Below are 12,134 nucleotides of genomic sequence, written 5' to 3'. Positions count from 1 at the left end.
AGAAAAAATCAGAAACGGATAAATATGGCGATCTAGGGGACCAGGGCATGTTACTGAATCATGAATCATGAGATCACACAGTTGGCAAACAACTCTCGCACATATGCCATTTATTGCCATGCAGTGTGTGATGTCGTTCCGTCCTGTTGAAACCAGGCATCTTGAACATTTGGAAAGTTGTCAGTGCAGGTGTAACAAAAGTTCGTAACATCTCCACTTAACGATTGGCATTGACAGCTATTGTGATTCCATGTTCATTTGCAAAAAAATACAGTCCAATAATCCCATGTGATTGATCATCACACTAGCATGTAAAGGGCACTCAGGAACATCATTAGGAGTTGTGTTTACCTAACAGTAGTTCTGTTTATTCACATAACCTATGAGATGAAAATGTGCCTCATCTGACATTCGTAACTTGTTTAGAAATTCACCGTCATTGTTTATTTTTGTTATCATTTGTTGACAGAATCCTAATCGTAACCAATATTCGTTGTCCTTAAATTGTTTCACCATCTTTAGTTTGAACAGATGAAATTTTAAATCAAGATGAAAAATTCTGTGAACACATTCTCAGGACATTCCAACCATTGCTGCGTGATTATGAATTGAATGCCATGGGCTCCATAAGACAGACTCCCGTACAACATCATTTTTTGCCGGAGAATGCACACTTCTTGGTTGTCCTGTTGGTTTCTTCTTGAGGGCAGATCCAGTCTCTTCAAAGTTATTAATCCAACATTTAATAGTTTGTTTCATGGGAACGGCATCATGATGTCTTAAATTATAAAAACGTTGAAACTCCGGCTGTGCCTTTACCAAACTATCATTGTTTTTATAAAACATTTTTATGGCTAACACACACTGTTGTCGGTTCCACTGATCCATGATTACTGAAATGGCAGACTGTTGACTAGGAAACTGTCATGAACCCACAGAGCTACCATCTGCTCATGGCTCCCACTAATTTCAAACAGTCCCGTTATTCTGTGTCACCCTTTATATAAAATGCTGTATTATTATTATTATTATTATTTTATTTGGGGGGAAGAGAAGTTCAAGTACTCATGAAACCACCCTTATTCATCAGTCTTCTTCAACTTTTTCAGTAAAATTGATAATCCATGGATTTTGGAGTTTGCATTTGAATTTCTCTCATCATTTAACAAAAAGTATCAACTCTACTTCAAACCAAGAAATCTCAAATCTGTCCTGATGTTGGTTTTCCAAGACTTCCTCAGTTCTGTCTGACCATGGCCATTCTTCCCTTTTACACCATTGATGACAACAACTACAACAACAACAGTGATGATGATAAAAGATTATACTCTTTTAAATTTTCTCATTATTGCCACTGTTAATTCCATTATGGAAACCATTATTTTAAACACTTAGTCTTAGATTTTATTCTCTCTCTCTCTCTCTCTCTCTCTCTCTCTCTCTCTCTCTCTCTCTCTCTCTGTTATCGATTCAGTTTCATTGTCATAGTCCATAAGGTGTAGCATGATTTGCAGGAGAGTGAGTGCCCTTTCTGCTATACACCTTAAAAATATTCGTGCATCAAATGGCACATACTAAACCTGTAAGGTGCCACTTAGTGTCACTCATGTAAACTATGCTGCTGTTGACAGGTGTTGTTGGTGTCGTAGGAGATATCATTGCTGTTTACTTTATTACTGTCACTGCCAATACTTCTTCCGGCCACTACACTGATGGTGAATTGTTGTGCCATTGTGTTTGTAGTTATTCCTCTATAACTTTAAAAATATAATTGTAACAAGAAGCCTACTTGATGTTTTAATATCAACTGTTCTTTTACTTTTCAAGTGGCTGTAACCTTCGTCTGTTGCAAATATAGTTTTATTATAGAGCTAATTAAATCACTTGTGTTTAAATACTGTTTTAAGTAATTAAGTTGTCTAAGAACCGATTGCGCATATATGAGGGGGTACCCAAAAAACCTGGAATTATTTTTTAAAAGCTATATATTTTCAGACTGTTTGCAAAACAACCTTATCCCCTTCAAAATACTCTCCATTACAACTAATACATTTGTCCACTGTTCGAAACACTTGTAGTCATCTTTAGAAATGGCTGACAGCTCCTTGATTTCTTGAATGTTGTCAAATTGGTGTCCTTTCAATGCCCCTTTTCATGTGTGGAAATAAGGGAAAGTTGCACAGAGCCAGATCAGGCAAGTAAGGTGCGTGGAGCAGCGGAATGGTGCTATTTTTAGCCAAAATCTGTCTAACAGACATGGCTGCTTGTTGGAAGAGCCATTCTCCTGTCTGCCATAAATCAGGCCTTTTTTGACGTACACCGAGCTTCAATATAACCCATTAATCTTCAATTTGGGCAGTTGATGGATGTCCAGAATGAGGTTTGTCATCAATCGACATATCGCCATTTTGAAACTGAGCAAACCACTCGTATACTTGAGTTTTTCCCTTGGTAAGTTGTTTTAAACATCAAAGCAGTTTCAGCAATATTTTTACCAAGTAGAAAACAAAATTTCACAGTTACATGTTGTTTGAGTAAACTTGCCATCATGAAAAAAAGAAACAATACACGATTAGTGGCAGACATACATACTACACAAGTTCCATCTAAAGCAGCGTTATCTTTTTTAATTTAATTTTTTTTTTAACTCTTTGCCCCCCCCCCCTCTCCTTCTCCCTCCCCCCTCATATGGTGGGGTTAGCAGTAATTTTAAATATTTCAAATTATTTCATGTTAATTTTAATAAGAGAGTACAGTTCTGTTTTTACCTAGCTTTATGAAACAAAATACTTTTTGTGAAAGGAAATTAATCATTATAACACTCCGCAAAGAAAAGGCAGATGATGAGTTACCTTTATTGTTATGATAAGCAGTGTCTCATAATATTTCGTCCCAAATTTAAATGTTTATAATGTATTTATCATAACTCCATTTTCACCACCAACATCACAATGATTTTCCCTTAGAAATTAGAGCAAGACTTATTCTTATCACAACTCCAAAAATAAGTACCGCATAAAAAATCCACAAATGTGTCATTGGTGTATATAATAGAACTCCAGTTATTAGTCTACTTCTCAGTAGCTCAGAAATATTTCAGCTAACCTTTATGAGTATTTTTCCTTTCTAATAATAATTTCAGGTATTTTTTGTCATTTTTCCATCAAAAACTTAAATAATTGCTACTTTTTTGTGAAACTCAACAGCTAACCCAAAAAGTTCCTTTTTTCAAAACTTGGTGCATCCTTTCCATCATTGAGTGTTCACCATTCAAACTGTGGAAATAATATATTGTCCAGTGAACGACACATTTATCAGTTTTGTTACATCTTGTAAATCCCCATTCTAATTATATTGCCAATACAAATAATGTGATGAAGTTCTAAAATTTTAAGTTAGTTAATTTCAAGTGCTTCTAATAGTTAATGAAGCACATTTGTGATATAAACATTTTATAACAGGTAATGCTACGTTTTTAATTGATACTTAACCACTATTCTGCTTGATTTCTTGAAGATTTTTAGGCGTCTATAGGCCACAGTTTGAGCATAGTAACTTGTTCTAAAAATAATCACTCAGACTCCACTTTAAATTTCTTTTCATTGTTGATTCACCAAATAACTTCAGAACATGTTATTATTTCTAGAGAATACAACTTTCACCTTCATAGTGTTGTGAAAAATTTTGCAATGCCACATCATTGAAAGTGAACTAACTTGGGGGCACATTACACTGTGTTGGTCTGCATTATACTATTTTGGTGGGGTTAGCCGCAAAGTATAAACTGGTGTGTGGCACACAGAAGCACTTAATAAGAAAACAAGTGACACTAGCTTTTGAGCACTGGCTCTTTTTACTGGAAAAATACACACATTCACGCACACATTCACCAGAACGTACACACCTGTGGTGGTGGCGAGACTCACCATTGCCTCAGGTGTGTGTGGGGAGGGGGAGAGAGGTGTGTTATCACATGCACACTTGTGTGTGTTCTTAGGAGAAAAAGAGCAAGAGCTCAAAAGTTAGAGTTAACTGTTTTCTGTTAAATATTTCTGTCCTCTTGCAACATCCATCTACAGGTAATGGATCATGCATATGATAGATGAAATTGAACTGGATTGAGTTGTATGCTAAACTAGTGTATTATGTACTACAAAACCACAATCGTGATCTGTTTGTTACATTGCAAGCTTCTTCTTAGTACATTTCATATTTGTAAATAATTGGCTGTCTCTTCAACTCATCACATTGCATTTCAAGGTATGCACATATATACACACAGCATCTGCAACATGTGGTTCAACAGTTTTTAAATGATTAGGGTGATCTATTTCAGCAACTTGGCTCATGAACTTAATATACGGTTCATTTGATGTTTTCGAAATTGAGTCAGACAAGTGAGGCAGTCATCATATCGCTGATCCAGCCCCTTCCTCCACGGCACAACATCAGTACGTGACCAGCACGCAGTCGGTTGTCTTAGCTCATTCTATATCTTGCCAAATATACTCCTACTATCTTTCATTGTATATTGTGTTGATATTTTTTATAATATTCAGATAGCACCATAGGGCCCTCTCCTATGTATTTAAGAACTCATTTTATTAGTGTTTCCAGATTTTTTTTTGTTTATTTGCTAACTAATTTATCACTGTGCATTTCTCTCTCCTTCAGAGAGTCATTTAATTTATTTACAGATTGTTGAAGAATGCAACTAGCCACAGATATTTTTAAGAACCTTTATTTTACTGCTGTCATCGGTCTGAGGCAATTGTGCATCACAGATAAAATAACGTGTACTTTATTTTTTATATCTGTTACCATCTGTTCGTTGTACCATTATGTCACTTTCTTTTATTTATTCCTGTATGTTTTTAAGTAGGAATAAAATGTGATTGCATGTGACATGGTAGTTGTCTCTTGTTCATATTAGCCATTCAATTAATGCAGACAGCAGATGCTTTGTGTAGAGGAATTGCATCCTCACACTACATTGTGATGTTTGATGCATCCATTGTCTGGCCATCTTTATTATTTATTATGGATTTTGGAAACTATTTCTCTGAACATTTGATTGCATGGGCACTGATTGATTCTTAAAACTAGTTGCTTCCAAAATATGTATAAATGACAATATGACGTAATTGTAGTGCCATGCTTTCATGATTGCAGGTTTTCCATTGATCTGGATAAATCTCGAGAGCTCGAGATAGGGATTTATTGGCGTGATTGGCGTTCATTATGTGCTGTAAAATTTTTGCGGTTGGAAGATTTTGTTGATGACATTCGTCATGGAATGGCTTTGCAGTTGGAGCCACAAGGATTACTTTTTGCAGAGGTAAGTCAAATGACATTACATTACTTATTTTCTAGAGGAAATGAGTCCTAGTCATACAGACCGCTAATAAAACTGAAAAGAATATTAAAAGGGAAGAGAGTGGGATATGCATAAGAATTTTTATTTGCGATTGCCCAGTTATGTTGTAATCTAGATATATTACAAATTGAAATTACTTAAAAATTGAGCAAGGGGGTATTGAGAACAGTTACATGATTCTTCTGAAACATGCAAGTTGTTCTGCAGTTAGTAGAAGCCTACTTTCATTTCAAGAATCAAATGTCTTCAATACGTATTGTTTCAGTCCCACTGCTGATATCTTCCTCAGGAAGGTATTTTAAATACAAACATTTCAGGTTAGGCTTTACCATGACTGTTGCTGATCTTGAATGAAAGAACATGATTACTGTTACCTATCAGTGTTAAATTTATTTCCACAATGCATTTCTAAACACCATCATTTTTCACGAAGTGTGACAATTTATATGTGATGTATTACGACAAAGAAAAGAGCCTGTGGTGACTGGAGACAGTGCCACAGATTACCCAGTGTTGTTGCACAACACACACGTTGCACTAATTCAAATAAATCTACCTGATGATGGAAGGTTTAAACCTTCGCAGTGTGTTGTGTAAATAAATTAAACAGTGACCGGTTAACAGTAAACTTGTTTAGTTCAAAAACGATATTGTTGTGTTCCTGCATGAAAAGATCATCACCAACACTAAATTAGTATATAATATATGTCATGCCCCTTAATAGTAAGCTGACACGGCACAGCAAAGGAATGATTTAAACAATTGTATATCAAAATATTTTTGTTTAATATTCCACCAAGGTGGTTCTTAGAGAGTTATTTATATTTGCCATGTGACTCTCCAGGATAGCAATGTTGTCTGTGTGTGTGTGTGTATGTGTGTGTGTGGGGGGGGGGGGGGGAGTGACAAAAACATCCTTGTTGAAATGGAGATTTTGCTGTGGCTGGTCCAACCCCCCCCCCCCCCCCCCCCCTTCTCCATGTGCATGCTTGTGTGTGCTGACTTTTTCACACAAGCAAATCATATCAAAAATTTTACAGATAAACATATTGATTTGGAATGGGCTCGAGTGAATTCATTGCATTGTTTATCCCATCTAAAGACGTATTTTATTTTGTTTCTACAAAACATTTTTCCTTTCCCTTCCATTACAATTTTTATTATTTTGGCTTAATTTTTGGGCTGTTCTTATCAGTTATTTCATATGCTCTAGAACATGGCTTAATGAGTTGCTGATTTTGAGCGTGAACACTTGTGTCTGCTTGCATTCTTGCTCGTGAGCAGAGCAGTTGCGAGGTGGTGTGGAGTGAGGAAAATGTGCATGCGCCATGTGATTGCAATGTCATGGGGAGTGCCAACTGTGAAATAAGTCAGTGCCAGGCGTGACAGTGGTGCCGTCTAACAACAGCAGTGGAAAGTCATCATATTGTAATACCCACAGTGTCTTGGTATTTCAGTTCACATTGTGAACATTTGTACATTTTTACAGGAAAATATGAGTTCACAAAATATTAACTGTACCATTAGACACTGATTACTTTCAGGAAGTTCAATTTTTCGAGGACACTACACACCTTATCATGTCAAAGATTACAGACACAGAAAATATGAAGGACCTGAGCAGAACAAGAGATTTTAAAAACTTGAAAGGAGACTCTCTGTTGAAGAGGAGGAAAAATAAAAAGTGTGTGTCATGTGGATGAGCCTACAAAATTGGACTAGTTTTGACAAAGTCCCAGCACCCTTTCACAGATGGCGATTTAATAAAAGAAACTTAGTAATTGCAGCTGAACATCTATGTTCACTTCAGTTACACATAGTGGCGTTACCAAACAGGACAATCCTCCGTTCCATGTAGGTTATATCAGACAACATTCAAAGTCAGCTTTCAAAATCTATATAAAGTGTTTGTTTCATGTTCTTTGGCCCTCCATGAAAGTGTATATATCACAAGCATACAGCTGGATGTGACATTCTTAGCAGCATTGAAGAAATTGTAGAAAGAATAGGTTTGTCTTGGAATTTATTGGTTTATATACCTACAGGCAGAGCGCCTGTCATGTTCACAAATAGATCAGGAGTTGTAGCTTAAGTAAATAGGAAAATGAAAAGCTTTCATTATCCAGTTTGCACTGATCTACAGCTTGAAATAAATGATCTGCAGTGTGGCAAAGAATATATGAACAGCCCAGATTTATCCAATCATTTCTCTCATGGTTCCTCACCCTGTTCTCTATGATGGTGGAAGGGTACAGTACTTGCAGTTTGCAGGCCAATATTCACTTCCTGCTCATGGAGCATGTGGGCTCTGAAGCCCTGAAGAAGAAAAGGAAATCATCACCTTGGCTCTTCAAATTAAATCTCATCTTTGTGTGGATGCTGTCAAGAAGTAATTAAAGCTGTGCAAATGTTGTTTACCATGTGGTCATTACCAGCTTCTTTGAATTATACAAATTGTGTATTAATCTGTGCTACAACTGTCTGACACCTACCTCCATTCCTCTCTTCACACCTTCCACTTACTGTTCTCTCCATGGTCTTCTTCTTCTTCTTCTTCCTCCACTTTGTGTATACACAACTTAACCTGCCTCCTCCAGGGTGAGCTACATTCCCATCTCGCTTCCTTTCGATCCCTCCCTCCCAGCCATCAACCACACTTCCCTCCACCCCTCCCTTGCTCGCATTTTCCACACACATATTCCAACTGCCACAACCTATCACCCGATTCAGGCTGCAACACCAGAGAATGTAGCTGAACTTGGGTATGTGGGGGTAGTGGTTGTTTTAAATGGCTTGGAAGAGCGTCATTTGCAGGACTTGTTTATGTGCCTATTGATCTCTTCATGACTCAACTGTATAGTGAATAGTTATGTTTATTTTATTAATGTTTCTGGTAGTTAGAGATAGACTCTTTCAGGGAAATTGCTGTAACTTAGTTGCCTCTCAGATTCTTATTAACATTTAAAAACACCGGGATAAGTAATTTATTTTAAGATACATGGGACCATAAATGTTGGGAAACATCCCAAAAGTGGATGGCAGATCTTGAACATGTGACAGCACCAGATGATGACCCTTGCTGCACCTGAAATAGTTGAGCTTATTGGTGTGTCACACCTGATCATCCTAACACATGCGGCTGTAGACCTATGTGCCCGACTACAATGCTTGATGCTCGGGTTTCAAATCTTGCATGCGGCATCAAGTATTTTTTTTCCCCATTGGGTTACACTTTTATGTGTTTACGTTGAAGTAATGTTTATTATTTCATTTACCAGTCTCTTGATCCCTGTTGGTTTATCACAAAGTACAGTACAACAAAAAACTAGCATATTGCATCACAGGTAAATGAGTATAAGCTTATGAACTGTGTCACTACTAGTCAATGACATAAGTTTTCTGCACCGAATAAGGTCCATAAACGAAAGAAAGAACAAAAAGAAAGGGACACAGAATAAGAATAGCTTATGCTTGGTTACAGAGAGGAAAATAACTTCTTAACTTCTGTGTTTATAACACATCACATTTACATAATGTGTTTGAAAAAAGAGTAGCCTAATGAAGAGATATGCAACACTGACACCTATTGACGAGGGTAGGATCAACAAGCCCAACCGCTGCATGGCCAAATGTGTGGTTGTTGTTGTTGCTGTCTTCAGTCCGGAGACGGGTTTGATGCAGCTCTCCATGTTACTCTATCCTGTGCAAGCTTCTTCATCTCCCAGTACTTACTGCAGCCTACATCCTTCTGAATCTGCTTAGTGTATTCATCTCTTGGTCTCCCTCTACGATTTTTACCCTCCACGCTGCCCTCCAATGCTAAACTGGTGATCCCTTGATGCCTCAGAACATGTCCTACCAACCGGTCCCTTCTTCTTGTCAAGTTGTGCCGCAAACTCCTCTTCTCCCCAATTCTACTCAATATCTCCTCACGTGTGGTACTGGCTTTGATATCTGAATGTCTGTCTGTCTGAGCGCCAGGTTCGTCATCTGAAGATGTCACATATTCAATGTTTTATCATCCACTTTTTGGGTATTTCTCGACGTTTGTGGTCACATGTGTCTTATACTTGCTTAGTGTCATGTATGTCGCTTTGGGGTTTCTAAAACAATAATACGAATCACCCAGTATAGTGAAAAATGATGAGATTCTTACCCTTTATTCTTTTGTTATGTATAAATATTTTGATTTTACCCAACATCTCTTATACTACAGCTTTAATATGAATCATAAAGTTTTGTTATTTTTGACACAGTTACTCTTTGTGACACAATCATAACTAGTTTTGGCCCCACAGTAGACACCTTAAGATATTACGAAAAGCAAATGGTACTGGCAAACTTTCGTTATCCAACCATAGCATCTGAAGATGGCCATTATTGGGCGAAACCCCCCCCCCCCCCCCCCCCCCCCCCCCCCAAGGATTGTGCCATAAAAAGTGTGTCAAAAGTGAAGAAAACTTTATAATAAATCAATCACTAATCTCCTTAAACAGAATGTGATTTATTTTCCAAAATCTGCATTGTTTGTTTTTACAGATTAAATTTTTGAATCCAATGATAACAAGGAAACCAAAGCTTCAGCGTCAGCGTAAGATTTTCAAGCAACAAGCTAAGAATTTCCCACGTGCAAATCAGATGAATATCAATGTAGCAACATGGGCTCGTTTTCTAAAGCGATCAGCACCTTCTATACAGAACAATCACATCCGTTCTACAGAGAACCAGTCTTCAGGTAAGAGGTGGATGGTAAAAATAAGTTACATCATTCCATCTATTTTGTGGATCAGAAATGTTCCTTTAATTTGATGTGTGTCTTTTAGTGAAACAAACTGAGCATTTGAATCAGACTAAAGGCAACACAGGAAGAGTGACAAAATACTTTCTGTGACAATCCACACATTTTCATACTTGACTCGATCAGATGAAGTTCATTGAAATTCCTTGACATACAAACAGTTATATTAGACTGGAGTCCTACAAAATGTTCATCAGGAAGTCAAATGCAGCAAACTACAGTATTTTTTAGATAACATTTTTCTTTTCCACTATAAAATTTATTTTTTTACAGTTACTTAAAGCCACAAAATGTAATTTTCAGAATTACTCTTTGCATTTTATTAGTAATTCTAAATGACCCTTGTATTTTCTTGTAGGTGGCGTACAACCTCTTCAACTATCATTTGATTTTCCTGAAGATAAACCTCAAGCTCCTGGTGAGAGTCCAGATGTACAGACTGCTGGACTTTCTGGCACTCGGCCATTGGGACTCGGGGTTGCAGTTTTACCTCCTCTTCCTCCTCTACCTGCTGATGCTACTCCTAGTCCAATATTGCCATCAACAGTTGCCGGAAAGAGGAAATCTTCACTGCCTTCAGCTCCACAAACACCACAAACTCCACAGCCACCGCCTCGGCTTGATGTTGAGGTAATAATTCATTGTTCAAATACTTTCAGTAGCTTCATTTTGCTTAACTGTTTATTTGGCATCATTTGTTTTTCATGCACTGTTTGAAATAATTTATCTTTTTTATTTTTGAAAAAGGAAAAGGAGGAAAAAACCTCTGGCGGGTTCAAAGATCTCACTATGTACATAGAGTTGGCTTTACTGTGTTAACACTGTTTAACCATTACTGGACTTCTGGTTAAGCCTGTTGTTGTGTACATATTTTTTTTACTAATGCCATGCAACTTTGACAATGAGATTTTGCCTGATGCTTAGCATGAAATGAAGGTTGCATTGGATAAAGACAAACAGAGAAAATTGGATGAAAGCAGAAATGTTTTGAAAAGGAATATAATAATTACGTAAAAGTAGGTTGCTGGAAGGTGCAATACTAAAAATGCTGTGTATAGATACACTGTTCCAACAGAGGAAACAGTTTCTTTTAATCTGTTGTATGATTTAATTTTCTGAAGTTTTATATGCACTTCACCATTGTTATGCATTTGTAATACATTGTAGTTATAGACTAAAGAGTACAGTTAATACTACTTAATTACTTATTTGTGCTTTATATATATACTTTTTGTGTGTGTGTGTGTGTGTGTGTGTGTGTGTGTGTGTGTGTGTGTGTGTGCGTGCGCGCGCACGCAGAGGGGGGGGGGGGGGGGCGGCACGTGCCTGCGTGTCAGATATTTTTTCTTATGACTGGAAGGAAGTAGTTGTGAGTAATGCATAATTATTGTTTGTATATAGTTTAAGTCCACATTGGAGCATTTGAATTAATCCATATAACTGCAGTCTTCCGTTCACAAAAGTTTTACTTTCTTTCTGACCTGGCTGCACTTTCTTCGTCAGTATGGAGTACTGTTTTCTTTCAAAAATTTTTAGTTTTAAGTCGTGTACCACTGCTCCTGAGACTCCTGTTTTGTTCTCTGTCTTTGATTTATTGCATTGTCATATTTAACTCTGAAACCATTCTGCCCTTCTTCGAACCAATTATTCTTCATTTTATTTTTTCAAAAGTGTTGACTAGCCTGCCTTTTGATAAGTGACAGGAAAAAAATTCCCCTTTTTCTTATTGTATCTAATATTGTCTCATCCCCCTCCCCCCAAATGTGTCACTTTATTAGACCACAATCTTGTCCTTCTCTTTGATGATTGCTGTGAGGATGCTTCTATCCATCTTTGAAATTTATCTGTTGATACCTTGCTTTTCAATCTAAATAGTATGTAGAAATTATTTAATTGGATAGATAAAAAATCTACTCCCCAAGTGGCAGCAGAACACATAAAAGACAGTTGTAATTGGCC

The 12,134-nt window shown here is 37.1% G+C and overlaps 1 protein-coding gene across 3 annotated transcripts in view; it reads left to right on the top strand.

The window, feature by feature from the left end:
• The window catches only part of LOC124612286 (serine/threonine-protein kinase N), a 311,276-nt gene that overhangs the window by 249,327 nt on the left and 49,815 nt on the right, over positions 1–12,134 (top strand). For all 3 annotated transcript variants that reach the window (XM_047140393.1, XM_047140394.1, XM_047140392.1), the window contains exons 9-11: positions 5,173–5,338; positions 9,917–10,112; positions 10,534–10,805. In XM_047140393.1, coding sequence (XP_046996349.1) covers positions 5,173–5,338; positions 9,917–10,112; positions 10,534–10,805 — 634 coding nt within the window. The remainder of the gene's footprint in view (positions 1–5,172; positions 5,339–9,916; positions 10,113–10,533; positions 10,806–12,134) is intronic.

The sequence above is a fragment of the Schistocerca americana genome, chromosome 4 (genome assembly GCF_021461395.2).
Source record: "Schistocerca americana isolate TAMUIC-IGC-003095 chromosome 4, iqSchAmer2.1, whole genome shotgun sequence".
Lineage (NCBI taxonomy): Eukaryota > Metazoa > Arthropoda > Insecta > Orthoptera > Acrididae > Schistocerca > Schistocerca americana.
This window is presented reverse-complemented; position numbering and strand designations above follow the sequence as displayed.